Genomic DNA, 20,792 nt, shown 5'->3' with positions numbered 1-20,792 from the left:
TTTGAAGAATTTTCCAGAGCACAAAGAAGAATTTTTATATTTAGATTTTTAAAAACTTATATTAATCAAACCCACATGAATTAAAATAATTTGTAAATATAAAATTTAATAAAAAGATGACATAATAAAGTTTATTTATTAACTTTAACTTTTTAAGACATAATAAGGTTTATTTATTAACTTTATACCCTGACGGGTATAGCAGGTCGCAAGGACCTGGTCATTAGTTCAAAGGGTCTCAGGAACACTGTGAAGGGACTATTTGCAGCTATTTCTCCTACCTCAATATTTTAGTTTAGACTTTAAAAAATTCTCTACATATTTTTAAACCCTTTTTTGCCTAATTATCATCAGGCAAAACTGACCGAGTTTAGCTAGACGCTAAAATATTTTTAAAAGAAGTTAGTTGGGTCGCAACGACTTTCAATACCCGTTGTGGAAGTCTCCAAAACATGTATGCCCTTTTAAGGGTTGATAATTAACATTTCTAAATGCATTGGTAAGTATTTTTCATGATGCATTTCATTAATTGACACAGCTTATGGAAGATAAATAAATAAATAGCAAGTTTTGTTAGAGAATAAATGTTTATTTTGTATAGTTTAAATAAATATATTTCATGTACAGAAAAAATTGCTAAAAAATTGATCAATTGATAATCTTAGTATTATTCTGAAATGATTTTGCAGTTAATTTCAATCAATTATGCATTAATTACTTTGCCTAAATCTTCATATCATCAATCTTAAAGATTGTATAGCTTCGGTGAGACATTGTAACTCACCTTCACTATTTTTTAATTTTTCAGTATTACTCTTCTGAACATCAATCGGAACTTTACTAGCGTAATCATCAGTAGCCATTGACTGTTTGAGCTTCTGAATAACACCTACGAGTTGTTCTTCTTTCTTACTAAGTTTCTCAAGTTCTTTTTGAGGATCAATGAGCCCTTTTAACAGTAAGTGAACTTGAACTTTATCAGTAATTGTTAGAATCGCACACCCAACAGGAGCTGCACTCTCAATAATTTTAGAATGAGCTAGAGTTTCGATGAAAGTGTAATAAGGCTTTAATTTGGTCTTCAAATTCTCCTCTGAGCATTCGATAAACGCATCTGTATTAACTTTATTCGGCAGTGTGTACGCTGATCGTACTGATCTGATGCTTTTGACAATTTTTTGAGCAAAGTCAATATCTTTTTCAATTTCTTCATTTCTCCAAATACACTATTTATAAAAGAAAATAATTAAAAAATAGATTTAAAAAAAAAAAATTAAATATTAAAGAGTTTAATAATAAATGAGATTTACCTCTTGAGCATCAGGATAAGGACTGATACAAATGCTAGGATATTCTAATTTTATTCTAGGTAACCGTTGATAAAGCTCTTCCGTGATAAATGGCATGAAAGGACTTAATAATCTCAATCCAATGTCAAGAGTTTTAAATAACACTCTTTTAGCTGCATTTATTTGTTCATTAGATCCACTTTGGAACACTGGTTTTAAATATTCCTACAATAAAATTTCAGGTAAATTAAGAATAAACTTTTTTTTTAAGATATTTAAGAATTATTTCAATTAATTAGTTATGTTCTCATAATTAATATATTCATATTTTAATAACTAAACTCACCAAATAAACATCACATAAATCATAAAGCCAAAGATTGTAACATACTGTAGTGGCTGCATTAAAATCGTATTGAGCAAGTGCTTTATCACAAACTTTAGCAGCATAACTCACTCGTGAGAGCATCCAAAGATCGATTTTTGACTCATTTTCAGTCAGCTGAAATATATAAAATACTCATCAATTTAAATTTTATAAAAAAGTTGTTTTTTTTTTTTTCATTATTTTTAAAACATTACCAAGTATATTTTAATACTTTCCATAATTTAATTTAAATTTAATTATAATATATATAATGTTTAATTAGTACTGTTAATGGTTAATTAAATGTTAATAATCATGTTAATAAAAAAAAAAAAAAAAAGGAAATTAAAGCAATTAATAAAAAAATTAGAATAAATTAAGCTTTAATGCTCGCACACCTGAAATCCGCAAGAAAGATTCGAAGATAGCCGCGAAGAAGAAGAAGAAGATCTCAAAGATGAACATTGTGAGAAAATATCTTCATTTTCTGACGCTCGGAAACGAGATTTTTCGGATCTGCTGAAGCTTTCGATATGCTCCCACCATCTTTTAAGATGTGGAAGATGTGAAAAATTAATATTAAGATCATTCAAGAATTCTGATATTTTACTGTCTGACTGCGATGGAATATAACCTCCGAGATATGGGTATTCAGAAAGATAGTCATTTAATGCATCTTGAATACAGTTCTCACTTAAGGTCTTCAAGTACCAGTCTTTATCTCCAACAATTTGACTGTTTCTTATGATCTTCTTTTGTCCACCACAAGATAGATGTTGTTATTAACAATAAAGACGGTTTTTTACATATATTTATTATTTAGAAAAAGCATAAATTAATAAAAGAACAAATTTTGAATCTTACCTTTGTTTCACCTTCATATTTAAAGTCTCCTAAATACATGAGAGCAAATTTAGTTGCATTCCAAAGCTTATTACAGAAAAATCTGTAACCCTGCACTCTTAAAATATCCAGATTGATGTCTCGTCCTTGGGAAGTATAAGCACAAAGTGCAAACCTCAAGGCATCAGTTCCACATTCAGGAATTCCCTGAGGGTAATCTCTTTTCTGACCTTCAATCGCATGTTGCAGCTCTTTGGCATCGAGATTGGATTCCTTTAGTTGTTTATGAAGATCTTCCAACGAAATTCCTCTGATGACATCCATTGGATCAATTACATTTCCCAATGATTTGCTCATTTTTCTACCGTGAGCATCACGGACCATTGCATGAAGATATACTTCCTTGAAAGGAAGCTTTCCCATAAGTTTTTGACCAAAGAAAACCATCCGAGCAACCCAGAAGAACAAAATGTCATGTCCAGTTTCCAATAAAGTTCCTGGATAGAAGACTTTAAGTTCTTCTGATTCTTCAGGCCATCCAAAGATAGAGAATGGAAACAAAGCCGATGAAAACCAAGTATCTAATACATCAGGATCTTGTTCTAACTTAATTTTATCAGAAGATACCTTAAACTTCTTGATTGCTTTCTCTTTCGCTTCAGCTTCAGTGCGTCCACTGATCCAGAATTCATCGTCAGAAATGCCTTTTGGAGTCAAAGATTCATCACAAAACTTTACATAGTACGCAGGAATTCGATGACCCCACCAAAGCTGTCGTGAAATACACCAATCTCTTATTCCCTCCATCCAATGATACCAAGTCTTCTTGTGTTGTTCAGGAATAATTTTCAATTCATTATTTTTTACAACATTGATCGCTTTCAAAGCCATTTCATCACATTTTATATACCATTGAGGTTTTATCAGTGGCTCCACAACATCTTTGGATCGACTACAAATTGGCACCACCATTGGATTATCTTTAATATCCACTAAAAGACCCTTTTCTTTCAAGACATTCAACAATGCTTTACGTGCTGAGAATCGTTTCATGCCAGTGAATTGTCCACAATCACCGCATATATTTCCCTCCTCATCCAAAATTGTTATAAAAGCAAGATTGTGCCGTTTACCTACTTCATAATCATTGTGATCATGGGTGGGCGTTATTTTAACCGCTCCTGTACCAAATTCCATATCGACAAAATCATCAGCAACAATTGGAAGTTTTCGATTACAAAATGGATGGATTACAAATTTTCCAATTAAATGAGTGTATCTTTTATCTTGGGGATGAACAGCAATTCCAGTATCTCCCAGCATTGTTTCTATACGAGTTGTTGCAACAGTTATCTTTTCGTCAGAGTTTTCTACTTCGTAATTAAAGAAAACCAACACTCCAAACTCTACTTTCTCTTGATAACCCGGAATTGACAGCAAAGTTTTACCAGTTAGTTCCATTTTTTCCACTTCTATATCAGAAATAGCACTTTTAAGTGTGCATGACCAATTCACTAGCCTATTGCTACGATAAATAATGCCTTCATCGTGCATACGAACAAATGCTTCTGTCACAGCACGACATAGCTTTGGATCCATTGTAAAACATGCACGATCCCAATCCATTGATCCACCAAGTTTTTTCAATTGTTCATAAATGCGATGTCCTTTTTCATTTTTCCATTCCCAAATTTTTTCTACAAATTTTTCACGGCCAATATCATGACGAGTTTTTTTCTCTTCTCGCCATAATTTTTTTTCTACCACCACTTGAGTTGCAATACCTGCATGATCACAGCCAGGATTCCAAAGAGTTGTACGACCTTTCATTCGATTCCTATTTAATGGATCAATTATATTAAATGAATTGAAAATTGATGAATAAAAATAAATTAGTATTTTACCATCTGACAATTGCATCTTCAACAGCACTTGTTAAAGCATGACCTAAATGTAGGAATCCAGTAACATTCGGTGGTGGAATTACCATTACAAATTGTCCTTTTGGATTAGGTTCTGATATCGATTTTCTTCCATATTCAGGCTTAAAAAATCCTTCCTTTTCCCACCATGAATACCACGCGGCTTCGACATACTGAGGACTATAAGCATCAGGAATAGGCACTGATATATCTTTCTTTTCTCCAGCAGGAGTATTTATCGAATAGACTGCAGATTCTTTTGGTTCTTTTTTCTTCTCACTTTTCTGAAAAGTTTCATTGATTCATCAGTCATTGAAAACATTATAGATGATGATGCAATAATAAACAAAAAATTAACCATAGCTCTTTTATATGACAAAATAAATTTCTTTGCGATAAAAATTATTATTTAATAATTAAATTGAGCAAAAAATGAATAAAGTTAATTCATAAAAAATCAAAATTTTTTGACCTTAAAAAATTTAATATTAAATCATGTATTTGTTTTATGTTTAATTAAGGAAATAAATAGCACGCGGATAATTTTCGTTGATAGTATTTTTCAAAATCCATATGGATCACAATGATCTGAATAAATGACAAGTCAGCTACTATAAAGTATTAACAATACTTATTATTACCTCAGCTTTTTCTTTTGATTTTGTACTTGCTGTAACATTTGTTTCTTTTTTTTCTTGCTTTTGTTTAAATTTTTCTAATTTCGCAAGTTTCTTAGCCTCTTTTTCCAACTGCTTAGCAGATTTAGGCGGTGCATTTTCGCCATTTAGTACATCATTCGAATCTTCCACCATCTTATAACCTATTTTTTTTTATTCAATATATTTTGACTAATTTGTACCTAAACAATTTTAATGATGTTATTATATACTTTATAATATTTTTAATAAGAAAAAAAAATTGTCTAACGCTCAAGCTTTACTGTCAAGAAACATCGTGTCGCTCTGATCATAAACCATGTAAACAAAGTGAAAGGATAACGGTAAAGTCATCTGGCAAGTAGCGCCAGAACGTGAAAATTCAGAACTAAACAACAAATATCCTTATCATCGGTCGATGATAATGCAGGAATGTGCACAGAACAGTTTTATTCGATGAACAATCTAGACAAAATATGAAAGTCACAAGACAAAATGGCGTAAAAGTTGTCTGACTCGAATAGACGTGCATTGAAATAATTACGCAAAAATAGTTTATTAATTTTTTAACATTATTTACTCGGAAATACAATCGACATCACAATGACCGCGATCCCGGGACAACTCACATTTGATGAATATGGTCGGCCTTTCATCATCATTCGTGATCAAGAAAAACAGAGAAGATTAACCGGCATTGATGCCATTAAGGTATACCATTTTCTTCTTATAAAAATGAGTCATTATTAGATGTATTTTATTTCATTATTTGAAGATGTATGTTTAATTATTCAATACCAAAGAAAAGAAATTATTCTGATTATAGATAAATACTAAAATGGTAGTAATGTATTTATTACGATCATTTATTAGTATTTATTAACCACGTGCCAGAATTCAGAACATTCAACTTTAAAAACTCCATCTTTTCTTTTGATATCCATAAAAGGAAATTTTTTATTCTCCATGGGAGAGCTGAGATGATTAATTTAAATTGTTATTATAGAAACATTTATTAATAATAATAAAAAAATAAATTCAATTCTATTTCTTTATTCAGTGAATAATGTTAATAAATTTTGTTATAATAATTAAATTGAAATATTAAATTTCAATATACCAAAACTCTTTCATTTTTTTTTTAGTCTCATATTTATGCTGCTCGTAATATTGCCAACATTTTGAAAACATCTTTGGGTCCAAAAGGATTGGATAAATTGATGGTTAGTCCAGATGGAGATGTAACCGTCACCAACGATGGAGCAACGATTTTAAAACAAATGGACGTAGATCATGAAATAGCTAAGTTAATGGTTCAGCTATCTCAGTCTCAGGATGATGAAATCGGTGATGGAACAACAGGAGTGGTGGTTTTAGCTGGTGCCTTAATGGAACAAGCAGAAGCTTTGTTAGATCGAGGAATTCATCCCATCAGGATTGCTGATGGATTTGAATTAGCTGCAAATTATGCTACTAAACATCTCAGTCAGATATCTGTAAATTCTCCGGTTGATATAAAAAATCTAGAACCTTTGATAAAGACGGCAATGACAGCTTTAGGTTCTAAAATGTAATATTCAACATTGATAAATAATTTGAAGGAAATTTTTATTATTAATTAATAAATTAATAATTGACTAATTACATTATTTCAGAATCAACAAATGTCATAGACAAATGGCACAAATTGCTGTGGATGCTGTAATGGCTGTGGCAGATTTGGAGAAACGAGATGTCAATTTCGAATTGATTAAAATTGAGGGTAAAGTTGGAGGAAAGTTAGAAGATACTGTTCTAGTACGTGGAGTTGTTGTTGACAAGGACTTTAGTCATCCTCAGATGCCTAAGGTATTAAAAATTCATAGCATACATTCGTTCATAAGCAAGGAGAATTTCAGCTTAAATTTTAATATTTTGTGCTGACCAGACACCTTGCAAAAGTAATGAAGTATTTATTCATATTTAATCTATTAGTTTCATTAATAGATGCTATATAAGAATACTCCAACAATATTATTCTAGTGTAATACTGATTGAAGAACATAATACATCTTTGCTTTAATTTTTCGTTTTAGAAACTACATGATGTTAAGCTGGCTATACTCACTTGTCCATTTGAACCACCAAAACCTAAAACCAAGCATAAGTTGGATGTTACATCGGTCGAAGATTACAAAAAATTACGAGAGTATGAACGAGAGAAATTCATTGAAATGGTTGACAAAGTAAAGAGTGCAGGAGCTACTTTGGCAATCTGTCAATGGGGTTTCGATGATGAAGCTAATCATTTACTACTCCAAAAAGAGTTGCCAGCAGTTCGTTGGGTTGGTGGTCCTGAAATAGAGGTATCAAATGTCTTCTTTTATTTCTACAAAACTATTCTAAGTAATTAATTTCCCATAATTATTTACATAAAAACAATTGCCCAATGACGACAAAATGCGCCAAGAGGAGGATGATGATTGATTGTCAAAGTTACTGACTTAATTCAACTTTTTTATACAATCAATAGTTAGATTCACATCTAATTGTTGTGCGTATACTTTGGTTTGTACAGTTAGATAATTTTGATAATTAAATTCATTAGGGTGCTCCTATGATCAATGATTATGAGATCTGAGGGCTTTAAATTTTTTATAATTATTATTAATCTTTAAATTCAAATTTAATGTTAATTTTTGTATTGAAATAATTCTTTTTTGAATTCCTAGTTAATTGCTATTGCAACTGGAGGAAGAATTGTACCAAGATTCGAAGAATTAACACCTGATAAACTCGGTTATGCCGGTGTTGTCAGAGAGTTATCGTTTGGAACGACAAAGGATAAGATGCTTGTCATCGAAGAATGCAAAAATTCTCGCGCTGTAACAATCTTCATCAGAGGAGGCAACAAAATGGTTTGTTTTATTTATAATCATAATACTTTTTAATAAAAATGAATAAGTATGCCCAAAAAAAATACCAAGCCACACATTTATTTACTCATTTTATACTTATCAAGTATGTGAAATCTATTCTTATCGTAGTAGTTATTATCTCATCATTGAATTCTTAATTTCAGATCATCGAAGAAGCTAAAAGATCACTCCATGATGCTTTATGTGCAGTGCGTAACCTTATAACTGATGACAGAATTGTTTATGGAGGTGGTGCAGCTGAAATTGCATGTGCCTTGGCTTGTGCTGAAAAAGCTGATACCATTGGTTCTTTGGAACAATATGCATTTAGAGCTTTTGCTGATGCCTTAGAAGCTATTCCCATGGCGCTAGCTGAAAACTCAGGTCTTTCTCCAGTTGATGCGCTTGCAGAAGTAAAAGCTCATCAATTAGTAGATAAAAATCCTGCTCTGGGAATCGATTGTATGAATTGTGGAAATCAAGGTTTGTTAATTTTATGTAGTTAAAATAAAATGATTTTAAATTTAGAATATTATTGATGGAGAATTTTTTTTCAGACATGAAAGCACAAAATGTCATCGAAACACTCAAGAGTAAAACTCAACAAATTTTACTGGCAACACAACTGGTTAAAATGATTTTGAAAATCGATGATGTCCGATCACCAGTTGATCGTGATCAATAAATTATATTAAAATTAATGTGAAACATTAATTTAAAATACAAAAAAACGTTACATTTGATTTAAAATGAAATTCTTTCATTCGCACTGCAAATTTTCATGAATATTAATGTTAATAACATTTATAACTTTTATTATTATTCATCGTCACTGTCTTAGCTTTGAGTACAGCCTAACATTATAATTAATAAATAATTAACAATAAAACATCCAAGTTTTTTCCAGAATGTCCTGACATTTATTTTTCTATCATTTTATTATTTTAATTGATTATACTTATAATTTTATCAATATATTACTTCGTACATAATTAAACATTAATTTCTACATAAACCGATCACAGATCAATAAACAATTTTTGTTATACAAAAAAAATTATTCAAATGTGTTACTAATAACTTAAATGGCACTAACAACATCGTCTTTCTTGTTAGTTTAAACAATGTCATATTATTTCCGACCAATAAATAAATTAATTTATTAAGTTCCTAACTTTACATCATTTTTCATTTGATAATATTATTTTTACACCTTTTCTGTTTTCTTTTGTATAACAATATATTTCTATATATATATATTTATATACTCCCGTCAATTTTTATAATCTATTACAGTTCATAACAATCCATAAAATTTTTACCACTTTTTTACAAGCCAACATAATTAATTCATTAATTGATTGAATGCTTTACTAATATTACACAAAGGGGCGGTTTTGCTATACTTCAAAGGGTATATATCTAAAAATAGTTTATTTTATTTAACGAAATGTGCTTTTTTAATTTTTCCCTTTCAAGTAAGATTATTAAGTACAATTAATTGAAAATAATTTTCTATCAATTATAATTATATTTTATCACTCTATTTATCATCATTATTCTTCATATTCTAACGATCGATCACATTTATTCATCACTCATTAATTTTATTATTATAATTATTTTTTAATTGATTGCTATTTTCTTAATGAATAATTCAGCTAAATTAACCGAATGAATAAGTTTCTTAAAAAATAAGAAGGAATGTTTAATTCATTTCTATAAGTGCACTATAAATTATGATGTAATAAATAATTAAATAGTAAAATATAAACAATAATAAAATAAAATAAAAGCACATAACAATGTTAAAAAATGTTCAATGTTTCATGATAAATCAAATTTTAATTCGCACATCAATATTTTCGTTCTCTATATATTTTTTTCATTTATAATTCATTGTAATATACCATTTTTATAATTATTTAGACCTTTTTGAGCATCGGTAAATTGAGTGCAGGTGGTATTTCAATATCTTCTAATCGAATATTTGAAGGATTGAATGGAAATCTAACGGCGTAAGTGAACTTTAGGTCCATTAAAAGCTGAAAATTTTTAATTCAAATATTAATTTCTATTAACTAGTATTTTTTAAAAATGATATTTTATTAAAACCTTTGTTTACCTGTTCGTTGTTTTCTTGACGGTGTTTTAATTCAGCCTGCACATTTTTGATGAACGACACGGGAACTCGAGTTTCAAAATCATCAGCAGGCGTATAGAGATTCAGTATTTTAACTATTTGATTAGCAGTTAATTTATTGCACATTTCACATACAGATTTAACATCTTCATCAGTCTTTCTTGCTTGAAGAAGTTGTGCAGCTTGAATCAATGGTAACAGAGCTTCAGCAGCGGCTGTTAACTTCTCATCTCTCGCCCATTGTTCTAAATGACTTAAATTATATCGAATTTGCATTCCTTTCGTCCAATGACACAACTCGTTTCTTAACAACAAGTTATTCAAAGCACTAGCACACATGAAATAAAATAGTTGCTTGAATACTTGTACAATGATTTCTGAATCAACGCCATGAAACTGGAGAGTCTTATGGATGGCTCCAAGCTCATCGAGAAGTTTATTCAACTTTTGTTGAGTTGATTCTGGCTCTTCGCCCATTGATGATGATCTAGGTCTTCCAGTTTTATTTGAATTCAATCCAGTTATAGCTTCATGTTCCAACAAAGCTGGTACTGTCAAAGCTTGAATTCTTTCTTTTAAAATGGTCATGATGTTTACAAAAATCCAAACACCCACATTACTCAATACTGATCTGTATTCACTTAAATCAAAGTTACGAAGACATTGTTCATTTTGTCGTGGTGTATTTTCTATCTGGAATGGTTTATCTCCTGAATATTGCTTCATGTTGTGTAAAAGACGTAAAGTATTACTAAGCCAAAGAACTGCAGAGTCAAGATCATCCCGTTTCTTTATCACTCGTTTGACGGCATTCAGGTAACCTGTTAGAAGAGAGCGCACTTTTTCGTCGTCGTTAATAAAATCTGTATGACGAATACACATGAAAACGATATAAGCTGGAAGCCCTGGTAGCAAAGTCACTGCTACCTTTGGTTTTAATTCTGCAAAACAATTTTAATTATCATTAATTTAATGTAAATTTATTAATTTAATTTTAAAAAAGACATTCAATTATCCAACCTATGACAAGATGACGAATAATAGCTGGAACATCTTCTTTTTGAAATTCAAACATTCCTTCGTAATCACGTTCTTTCTTTCGAATGGCAGGCATAATTGTTCCATTGGATGATTGAGATGCCAGCAATGATTGATTGGCAGGCGGATCGACGGTATCAGGCACTAGAAAATTAAATATTTAATTAATGTTTTTTAATTAAAAAAAATTTTATAGTCTAATTGGTGATAAATTGATTAATAAGTTTGTTAACACATTTGATGATTTGGTGGCATGGTCCAATGAATTTTATGAATATTTCATTCTGACATGTAAATATGATGATAAAATTGTTGAAAACAATGTTCTCTGAATTGAAGTTCGATTTTTATTCAAATAGGACCATTGACTCACCCGGAGGACCTGTTATCATATATGGATGAGGTTTTAGAGCCTCATTTGAATCCTTCGAATCAGTATCCTCGCCTTCGAGAGCGTAATAAAAATAAATACGAGTAAAAGCTCGACTTATTATTTAAGTTTTTTTAATTCTCTGTTAAAATTAACGGTTTTTTTTAAATATTCATTAAAAAAAAAGTGTACTTGGATTTGAAAATTAATTTTTGTTCAATTCTTTTTCATTGTTTACTTATTTTACTGATCAATAAGCAAACATTATAAATTATATAAACCAGAAGTTTTCTACTCTGTTATTTATGATAAATATTTTTTTTTGCATTAGCAATATTATTTGTACTTACAGCCTGCATCTCGAAGACGTTTTGCCAAAATTTTGCATCGTTTCTTCAGTTTCTGACATTCTTCAGCGACTTTATCGTACTTTTCTTGTAAATCCTGAGTTTACAATAAAAAAAGGGATTAATTTTGATTATATTCACATTATTTAAACAGCATTTGTATATTTACCAAATTTTCTGATGTTAATCTTGCAATTTCATGTTGCATAAATGCTTCATTTTGTGTTTGTGGAGTCTGACTTAAATTAACAGATAACAATTTTTGTTGATTCTGTATAACATCTTGTAAACGATCAATTTCACTTCGCCATTCATTTCTCTGCGATCTCCAGCCCTTTTCTTTCTCTTGTAATTCATCCTCCAATTGCCTGAGATAAATGAATATCAAATTTATTAAATAAAGAACTAGGATATATAAAAAAAAAATAATTATTGAAATAAACTTACCGGTTAATTTTTTTCTGTGCTTCAAAAGCAAGGACCAGTTCTCCATCTTCATTAATAATATCTACATCACGTCCATAATTCGATCCAAGGCTTTTCATTCTTCTTGTATTATCTGCAAGAACACTATGAAGCTGTATACACTCTTCTCTTCTTCGTGCCAGTTCTTCTTGAAGTGCTTCAAACTGTCCCAAAAGACTTTTCTGAACATTAGAAGAATCTCCATCCACTACACTTTTTCTCAATTCATTTAGATCTTTTTTCAGCTGTGCATTCTCCATCTCTAGTTCCTCTAACTTAAAAGTATCCTGAGTTCTAAGATTATCTTCAGGACTATCACGTTCTAAATCTTCTACCATTCTTACAAGTCTGCCATTAGCACTCTCAACATCTTTAAGTTTCTGCTGAAGTTTAAGAACTAGGCCAATATCAACAGGAGGTGGCTGAAGACTTCCATTTTGTGTTGGTGATTTAACTCCTTGATCTCCATCAGGTGGACTATCAGATCTACGTTGATTCCAGTCAATAGTTTCAACTCTAGAATACGGTGTTGATGAAGATATTGTTGACCGAACAGATCCATAACCAAAGTCAATATTTTGATCATCTGGAGCACCTTCAACACTTGGAACTGGACCACTGGAACTAGAAGCATTGCTCAGAGATCTTGAATGTCCTGGAACATACATAGCAAGTTTTCTTTCTAATGCTTCAGCATGCTCTTCAAGATCTTGATAATCTTTGAGCAATTTCTGATAAGCTCCACGATCCTGATCATGTTCCATTAGCAGTAAATCTTTTTCTTGTTCCAAACGATGTTTCAAATTTTCTTCAGCACCTCTTCGATCAGTTCTAAGCCGTTCAGTAGCTACAGATAATTCTTTTTTCAACTTTTCTGTTTCTATAATCAATTTTTTATTCTCTTCTTCTTTATCTTTCATCAATTTCTGTCTATCAAGTAATAATTCCATTTTTTCATCTCTTTCTTGTTTAACAACTTCTTCGAATTTCTCTATCTGTTTATCTTTCTCTGCCATAAGATTAATTAATCTCTTATTCTCAATTTCTAAGCTCTTCATTCCTTCTAATTTACTTTTAAGCTCTTGAACCTCACCTTGGACTGTTTTGAGAGCAACATTTTCTTTTGTTATCTCATTAATCTTATGTTGCATCGAGATGATCTTCTTTTCGAGACCCTTATTGAGACTCTTAACATGTTCCACACTTCTAGCTTCAGCTTTGAGCCTTTTAAAGATCTTTTTAGCCAGATACTTACGTACACAACATTGAACAATGATAATATTCTTGATTTTTTTTCTCACAGCCCTTCTAACTAAGTATCCTCTAATAAACCTCTGAATAATCATTGCAGCAGCATGATCTTTCATTTCAGCGTATCGTTTTCGAGCTAAAAATCCTCGGGCATAAGTTTGAAGACCGATAACAGTCCGTTGAATTCGTAAATATCTTGTTCTCGCCAGCCAACCTCTGATTCTAGCTTGAATTTTAATCGCAGCTCGTTGTCTTCTGATTTGTTGAGCTTTCTGTCTAGCTATGAAACCTCTTCCATGTCTTTGAAGTCCTATAATACTCCTTCTTATGATTTGATATCTCCTAAAATGAATAAATCCTCTCACAGTTTTCTGAATCATTATACAAGCATCTCTTTGCTTTTCTCCTCTCAGCTTCTCCAAGTACGCTACTTGACCAGCTCTAAAGAGGACTTTAGTTTTACCAAATTTAAATTTATCCTCATCTTTGATGTATTTCTGCAAAATTCTTCGACAAGTTTCTTTCAAGTCATCCCGAAGGATCTTTTTATAGGGACATAGACAGCGGTAACGTTGGAAAAAGTCTCCATAAGTTCTTTGACTCGGAAATCCTGCCGCCGAAATTCTGATTGTTTCCAATACTCCACAAGCTCTTAACTGTTGCATTGCACGCACTGCATCATAATCAAAAGATTCTTTAGAATCATTGGGTTTAATACATCGCACATAATGAGGTGTTGTGGCATTCAAAGTTGCCATCAACATATTTAAGGAATCTCTAAACTGGGATCCAACTGTTTTTTTGTTAGCTTTAGGTGCTGAACTTGTTAATGGCTTTGACGCCGAAATTTTAACTTTTGTTTGATTGGGAACTGATAACTTTGGTGGATCATCATTAAATAACTGTTTTAATAATTTATTATCACTTGATCTTAACATATCAACTTGTTCTTCAATAACAGTATCACGATTTTTATCAAGAAATCCAACTGTAGAGTATTCCACTAAGTCTGCAAAATGATGAATGAGGAATGCACTAGTTCCAAACCTAGGTTTTTCAAAATGCTTTGATTTAGAGCATTTTGTGTAAAGTTTTTCTGCCCATGAATCATCAGATCCACGAGGCATGCGGCATTCTTCATCCAAAAGATCTAAAATACCCAGCTTAGTTTCAATAAGATCAATGCAAGGCTGATTGTCATAAAAATCAATAAAAGTCCATTCAATTTCCTCTTTGAGATATTCTTCTTGTTCGAGTTTAAAGACATGTTGATTAAATTGTTGTTGAAGTTTTTCATTGGCATAATTAATACAAAACTGCTCAAAAGAATTTATTTCAAAAGTTTCAAAACCATAAATATCAAGCACTCCAATGAAGGATTGTGCTTTAATTTTGCTTCTAAGTGAGTCATTGATTCTGGTAACAATATAATTGAATAACTCTGCGTAAATATGCTTTGCTAATGCATCACGAGCACCCATAGCTTGTTCAACATTCATCGGTTTCAAGATAACATCTCTCATTGATACTATTTTTCTATGACACAACCACTTTCGCATTGCACTTGGATCAATACCTATCAACTTACACAAAATCATCAAGTGTTTATCCTTTGATGAAATCGAACAAGCTTCACTATCAGATCCATCTCCATGAGATATTTTAACATTTCCTAAATGTAAAATAGCTGCAAGAATTTTAAAAACATCATCTTGCTGTTTTGTATCAAATCCAAGTCTAGACATGGCATTTATAGTTTCTTGGAATAATAAAAAGTCATCAACACCGTCAATAGTAAAACTATTTCCTTGATTTAGATAATGAAAATCTGTTCCTTGATATAATTCCAGTTCTTTAAGCCGCTGAGAATGTTCTCGAGAATTCGCAGCACCGCAAAGTTGATAAAAAATATGATAATTTCGTTCGCCATTAGCTTGGAAGACCACTCGAGATTTTTCTAACAAGTAAGTTCTAATGCTAGCGCCGGTAATGTGATAATTCTTGTTAAATTGAATTTCAATAAATTTACCAAATCTTGATGAATTATCATTGCGTGTAGTTTTCGCATTACCAAAGGCTTCCATCAACGGTGATGATGCTAATACTTTTTTCTCAATTTGCGTTTCTGTCGACGAACCACCAACTGTTGCAAAATATCGCATTGCATATTTTGCTGAAACAGTTTTTCCAGCACCTGATTCACCAGATACAATAATCGATTGATCATGAAGTTCTCTTTCAAGTTTAGTGTAAGCTTCTTCAGCAACAGCAAAAATATGAGGCTCCAAATCGCCCATTGCTTGACCTCGATACGCCCAAATCGTGTCATTTCCATAGATTGGAAGCTCATCATACGGGTTAAATGCGACCAAAACGATCCCACAATAAGTATATATACAGTGGCGTTGAAAACGAATTTGAAGATTATATAAAACTGCAGGTTCATGGAGGAATGATAAAGACGTTAAATTATTTTCACCAATTAAAATATCTGGATTACGTAGATGCGGTAAATCACTGTCTGATTTTATTTCTATCAATCTTTCTTCTTTCGAATCATCAATTCGTACTTTCACTTGTGTGTGGTCACTTTTATAGTCTTCTATAAGCACTGCTCCTTCCCATACCTTTTCTGGGTGCGGTACCCATACTTTAGCTCCCTAAAAAACAAATAATTCAATTAATTAATGCTACAATTATTAACAAATAATTTAATTAAAAAGGCTAAACAATTCTAATAATGTCTAGATAATATTTTTAATTCATTTTTTACCAAATAATTTTAATAAATCAATCAAAACATTAAAAACGTTCGGTATTATCAGCAAATAATAATAAATTATTTTTTATTTATACAGCTTTTCTTCAGGAAATGATATCATTGAAAAGTTTTATCCAAAAAATATTATGTAAAATTGTATTAAAAGATATATTTATTATGTAAAGAATTTAATTTTATGCTCTAATATTTACTTAATAAAATAAAAATCATTTGGACTTGAAATAATTTATGGTATTAATAGATACACATGATACATTGTAATTGTTTGACGATAAAAATAATGAGTTTTAAAATTATTTAATACCAATAATTTGTTGTTGAAGTCGAAAGGAAAATTTTATAAGTATAATTACTTGTAACTATAATTTTATTTTTAAAAAAAAATTTAAAATACCACTTCCTAGTATATTACAGTAATAAATGCATTACAGAAACTTATTTTTTCAATATAAAAGAATGAATTTTTGTTCATTACAAGAAAGATAATACTTGAAACTATTTTTAGCAATATTACCGAATAAATAAGACAAAAAAAAAGTCAATAAAGAGTGGTGTTAAAATAGTCATTAAATCAATACACTTTTTATGAATAAATAAAAACTTAGTGACATGTCATAAAGATTATACTTGAGTATACTTTTGTCTTGTTAAAACAAATAACTAATAATAATCATTCCTGAATAACAGCAATTTTTCATGATTATTAATAATAATGTTAATTTCATTGGATCCTTTTTCATATGCAAGATGAATAATAAATAAGGAAGACTCGTGATGAACATTTCGATGAGTAGTGTTATAAAATAACTTTCATTTTTGTAGAATTTATACTCTCGGTGGCTGACCTGTGTCTAACGGGCAGACCTAAGAGTCACGAGTCGAAGGTTCAGTAACGGTACAGCACGAAAACAAAGAAGAAAAAGTAGAAATAGTTCCGCATTCATGTTCAAATCATTGGAATTTAAAGTATGAGAACATGAAATACAAGTAAAAGCTAAACTCCCTACAATAATTGTTTGTGATTTGGTCTACTGACTAGGTGTTAAGTCAGTTAATTAATTAATGTCAGTCAATTTTATGCTCTCTGGTCACACTTTAGTCTCGCTGCGCTCACTTAAGCCTCTGATCACTGTGAAAACGTGGAATAATATTCTCCAATCCCGTGAACTTTTGCGATTTCCTGAATACAAAAAGAGGTACTATTGAAATACATAAAATTTATTACGCAATGAGATGTTACTCATGCTTGATTATACATTTAATATATCTTATCGTGTTTCCTTACACTCAATACATAGTTTCGATTGAGAAAGTCTCTTTCAATTGACAAGTGCATTTGTATGAACAAAAACACACCTAGAAGATATCAAAAATGACTGTCTAATTTTGAAGTGAATCTAAAGGAAATCAAAATATTACTATCATTATCTACCTTGTTGTTATGATGATTACAACCTAGACTTCTCTCAACATATCTTTTTGTCAGAAAAAATGGAAGAAAATAATTCAATGCATTCCTGGGATGTATATACATTCGCGAAACATTTTTTGCTTGGTATAATATAATTCAAAACGATAATGTTTTGATTATAAATGAAATTTTTTGCAGCCTTGATTTGAACATCAAAACATTCAATTCAATAACAATAGACTGGAACAATACCAAGTACTGTCAACAGAATGTGACCAATATAATATTAATAAATTTAAAAATAATTTATAACTTATTATAATTGTTTTTTTTTTCAATTTCTCTCTTTTTGCAAGTCAATTTAATTTACTATCAATGAGACAGAAATATTTTTCTATCAATGATAAATGAGCTCAATTTAAAAAAAATGTTTTATCAGTCTTATCGTAATCATAATGAGTAGGCCGTTCACTGATTAATTAGAACAATTTTTTTTTGGTGTCATACTTAAATGTTTCCGTTTAAATAGATCATATTAAATGTAAAAAATATAATAGAATGCATGGTTTTTTGTTTTTTTGGTGAATGTTCAGAAAGCCATAGATAGAGAATCTCAATAGAAGAAATAGGAGCACAATTATCGAACGGCAACGTACACTTCCACATGACCTCGGACAACCCCTTTCAATAAGACCGTCAAATGTCAAATAGTGTAAAATAAGACTTGTATAACATAAGAGTTGGTCAATATGTCAATAAAATATAGGGTTTAGTTAGCACTCTTATCACCTAAAAAGAAGATTAACATAAAATAGTAAAAAAATAATGAATAAAAGCATTATTTAGGTCAAGTATTTACCTTGACGTAAAGCTCCCTTGTTGTCATTGTGACCTGTGAGACAAAATGCTCAGGTCCAGGTGTGGGAACGATACGACTCTCGACTTAATCACGTAAACACTTTCTCACATACTATATCCATATTCATAAGTCAAGATTCTTCCAGGTAATGCAGGTTGATTTTATCAAATAAAATTATTTACTTTGATAAAAACATTGAAATATAAATGCATTTTTACCGGGTCTTAAAACAAAATAAAACACTAAAAACACTGTAAATTACACTTCAAAGCCACCGAAGTATTGGAACCAGCTGGTGACTATCAGTTATTCTGCTGGTACTGATTGTGCGCGCAACCCCTCTACCTGTTCTTATTGCTCCCTTCTACGACTTTCCTTGAAAATGGCTGATTTTGAAGTTGATTCTGTTTCTCTGCCGCTCTGCAGCAGGTTCCAAAGTAGAGCACTAGTCTGAAAATGATGTATTCAACAATGGAAACTGACTTACCAGTTGATGTTCCACGTTATTGATCATGTTTTACATAAATGTTATTTATACACATGCCATCATTCTGATAAACTACTCATTTCTTATCATTTAAATCTGTTAAACACGTAATTAATTGAGGAAAATGATTTTTTTTTTTTTTTTTAAGAACGTGAATCATCATTTTGAGCTCAAGTTTAAAAGACAAGAAAACAAACGTGTAAAATTGAATTGATAAGCACTTTGAAGGTTTAAAAAAAGAAACCATTGAATGTAAGCTACAATTTTTTTCCAATTAATAGGTTTAAGTAGTCACTTCGACACCTTGTCGTTTAAATCAAATCTGAAGATAATCTATTTATAATACAAATGATTATTTCTAGTATCATTAAATGTATCTGACAGTTTACGGAACTTTATTAAGTTAATAATTCATTCATTGATTGTAATTTAAAAAAAAAAAAAAATTATTTTTAATAATTATTCATTCGAAATACTATTTTTGTCACATTACTTTTAAATTGAGAAATTTATCCCGCCATTATGTTTGAATTTGTTATCATTGATCGGTAATAAACATAGTTAATATTTGCAGTTCTTAAAGTGAATCCCTGTTTTACCGACGCCGATATCGAGCCAATTTTTCATCTTCTTTGTAATTTGCTAATCAGTCTGTTTACAAGCCACCAGCAGAATTAATGTTTAAATAAATGCTCCAATTTAAATAAAATTGTCAATTGTATAACAGTTTTTATCAATTTTATATTTATATCATGGAAAAGCTTTACTTACCATAATTGTTTTTATATAAACTGAATGGTTTCTTCTTCTTTCCAATAATTCAAATACAATATCATTTGTAATCCACTTTCTAATAACAACCATTACATGTTAAAAAATGACAGTTATTTATTAATTTAATAAAGCGTAAGTATAATATAATAATAAATAAAATAAAATGCACAATTAAATAACCTATAATATTATTCATTAGATCTCAAAGATAAAAATGAGACAAGTATTTTAATGCGAATAAGAAAAATGCAAAATTTTTATAGGTATGTTTTTATTTAATATCCATTATTAATAATAGTAATCTATTTGTTATTTCTTAATCCATTTATTTATCAATATAATAAAGTGTATACTTATTCTCTTATATTACTTGTGGGGAAGCGAAATAGGAACTGTGATCGCCTGTTGTACACTTATTGATAATCATTTAATTATTCTCAATATTTTTCTTTCTTTTTTTGTTTTTTTTGTTGTTGTTAATTCCATGTTCGTTCTCTTTTATTTGATAATAATATTCATTATTATTATAAATGATATTTAAGATTAAAAACACAAAAATTTGATGTCGAGTTAAATTGCATGTGAATTGCGTACTAACAGGCCGCTAAAAGGCACCGGGCCCTGAGTCTCACGAGATCCAAGTAGCAGCGAGGGCCTTGTAATTATATTAATTACATATATTTATATATATATATATATTTATATATTTTCAATTATTTATCTTTCATTTTCTTACATATTGCCCTTTCAAAAACTTTTTAAATGTATTTTATAATAGTTTTATAATCAAATAATAACATTAAAAATAAATAATTTCTAATTTTTAAATTTAATGCATAAATTATTTGATAAAAAAGTAAATATCTTAGTTGCTAAAATGAAACAAAGATA

General features: G+C 30.2%; 3 protein-coding genes across 7 annotated transcripts; 1 reads left to right on the top strand and 2 right to left on the bottom strand.

Moving 5' to 3' along the window:
- Positions 1–580: 580 nt before the first annotated feature.
- Positions 581–5,386, bottom strand: ValRS (Valyl-tRNA synthetase). 4 transcript variants are annotated; one of them, XM_035087431.1, is made up of 8 exons: positions 5,349–5,386; positions 5,063–5,280; positions 4,404–4,705; positions 2,521–4,336; positions 2,055–2,408; positions 1,636–1,791; positions 1,311–1,514; positions 581–1,226 (listed from the first exon to the last, which is right to left on the bottom strand). In XM_035087431.1, the coding sequence occupies exons 2-8, from the start codon at positions 5,231–5,233 to the stop codon at positions 732–734; spliced, it is 3,498 nt and encodes a 1,165-aa protein (XP_034943322.1). In that variant the 5' UTR covers positions 5,234–5,280; positions 5,349–5,386; the 3' UTR covers positions 581–731. The 4 variants fall into 4 exon arrangements, with proteins under 4 accessions (XP_034943322.1, XP_034943321.1, XP_034943323.1 ...); XM_035087430.1 differs by having other exon boundaries at positions 5,063–5,380; XM_035087432.1 differs by having other exon boundaries at positions 2,055–2,405; positions 5,063–5,380.
- A 166-nt stretch (positions 5,387–5,552) lies between these two features.
- On the top strand, positions 5,553–8,724 carry CCT5 (chaperonin containing TCP1 subunit 5). The gene is made up of 7 exons (XM_035087547.1): positions 5,553–5,788; positions 6,223–6,647; positions 6,733–6,925; positions 7,153–7,422; positions 7,789–7,974; positions 8,139–8,457; positions 8,532–8,724. The coding sequence occupies exons 1-7, from the start codon at positions 5,681–5,683 to the stop codon at positions 8,657–8,659; spliced, it is 1,629 nt and encodes a 542-aa protein (XP_034943438.1). The 5' UTR covers positions 5,553–5,680; the 3' UTR covers positions 8,660–8,724.
- A 1,118-nt stretch (positions 8,725–9,842) lies between these two features.
- didum (dilute class unconventional myosin) lies at positions 9,843–19,110 on the bottom strand. 2 transcript variants are annotated; one of them, XM_035087545.1, is made up of 8 exons: positions 18,641–19,110; positions 12,320–16,248; positions 12,042–12,240; positions 11,876–11,969; positions 11,529–11,600; positions 11,138–11,299; positions 10,100–11,058; positions 9,843–10,019 (listed from the first exon to the last, which is right to left on the bottom strand). In XM_035087545.1, the coding sequence occupies exons 1-8, from the start codon at positions 18,665–18,667 to the stop codon at positions 9,900–9,902; spliced, it is 5,562 nt and encodes a 1,853-aa protein (XP_034943436.1). In that variant the 5' UTR covers positions 18,668–19,110; the 3' UTR covers positions 9,843–9,899. The 2 variants fall into 2 exon arrangements, with proteins under 2 accessions (XP_034943436.1, XP_034943437.1); XM_035087546.1 differs by lacking the exon at positions 11,529–11,600 and having other exon boundaries at positions 18,641–19,109.
- Positions 19,111–20,792: the final 1,682 nt, after the last annotated feature.

Source organism: Chelonus insularis, unplaced genomic scaffold (genome assembly GCF_013357705.1).
Source record: "Chelonus insularis isolate UGA/USDA-ARS -01 unplaced genomic scaffold, ASM1335770v1 contig_408_pilon, whole genome shotgun sequence".
NCBI classification, from domain to species: domain Eukaryota; kingdom Metazoa; phylum Arthropoda; class Insecta; order Hymenoptera; family Braconidae; genus Chelonus; species Chelonus insularis.
Note: the sequence above shows the minus strand (reverse complement) of the source record. Positions and strands in the feature narration are given on the sequence as shown.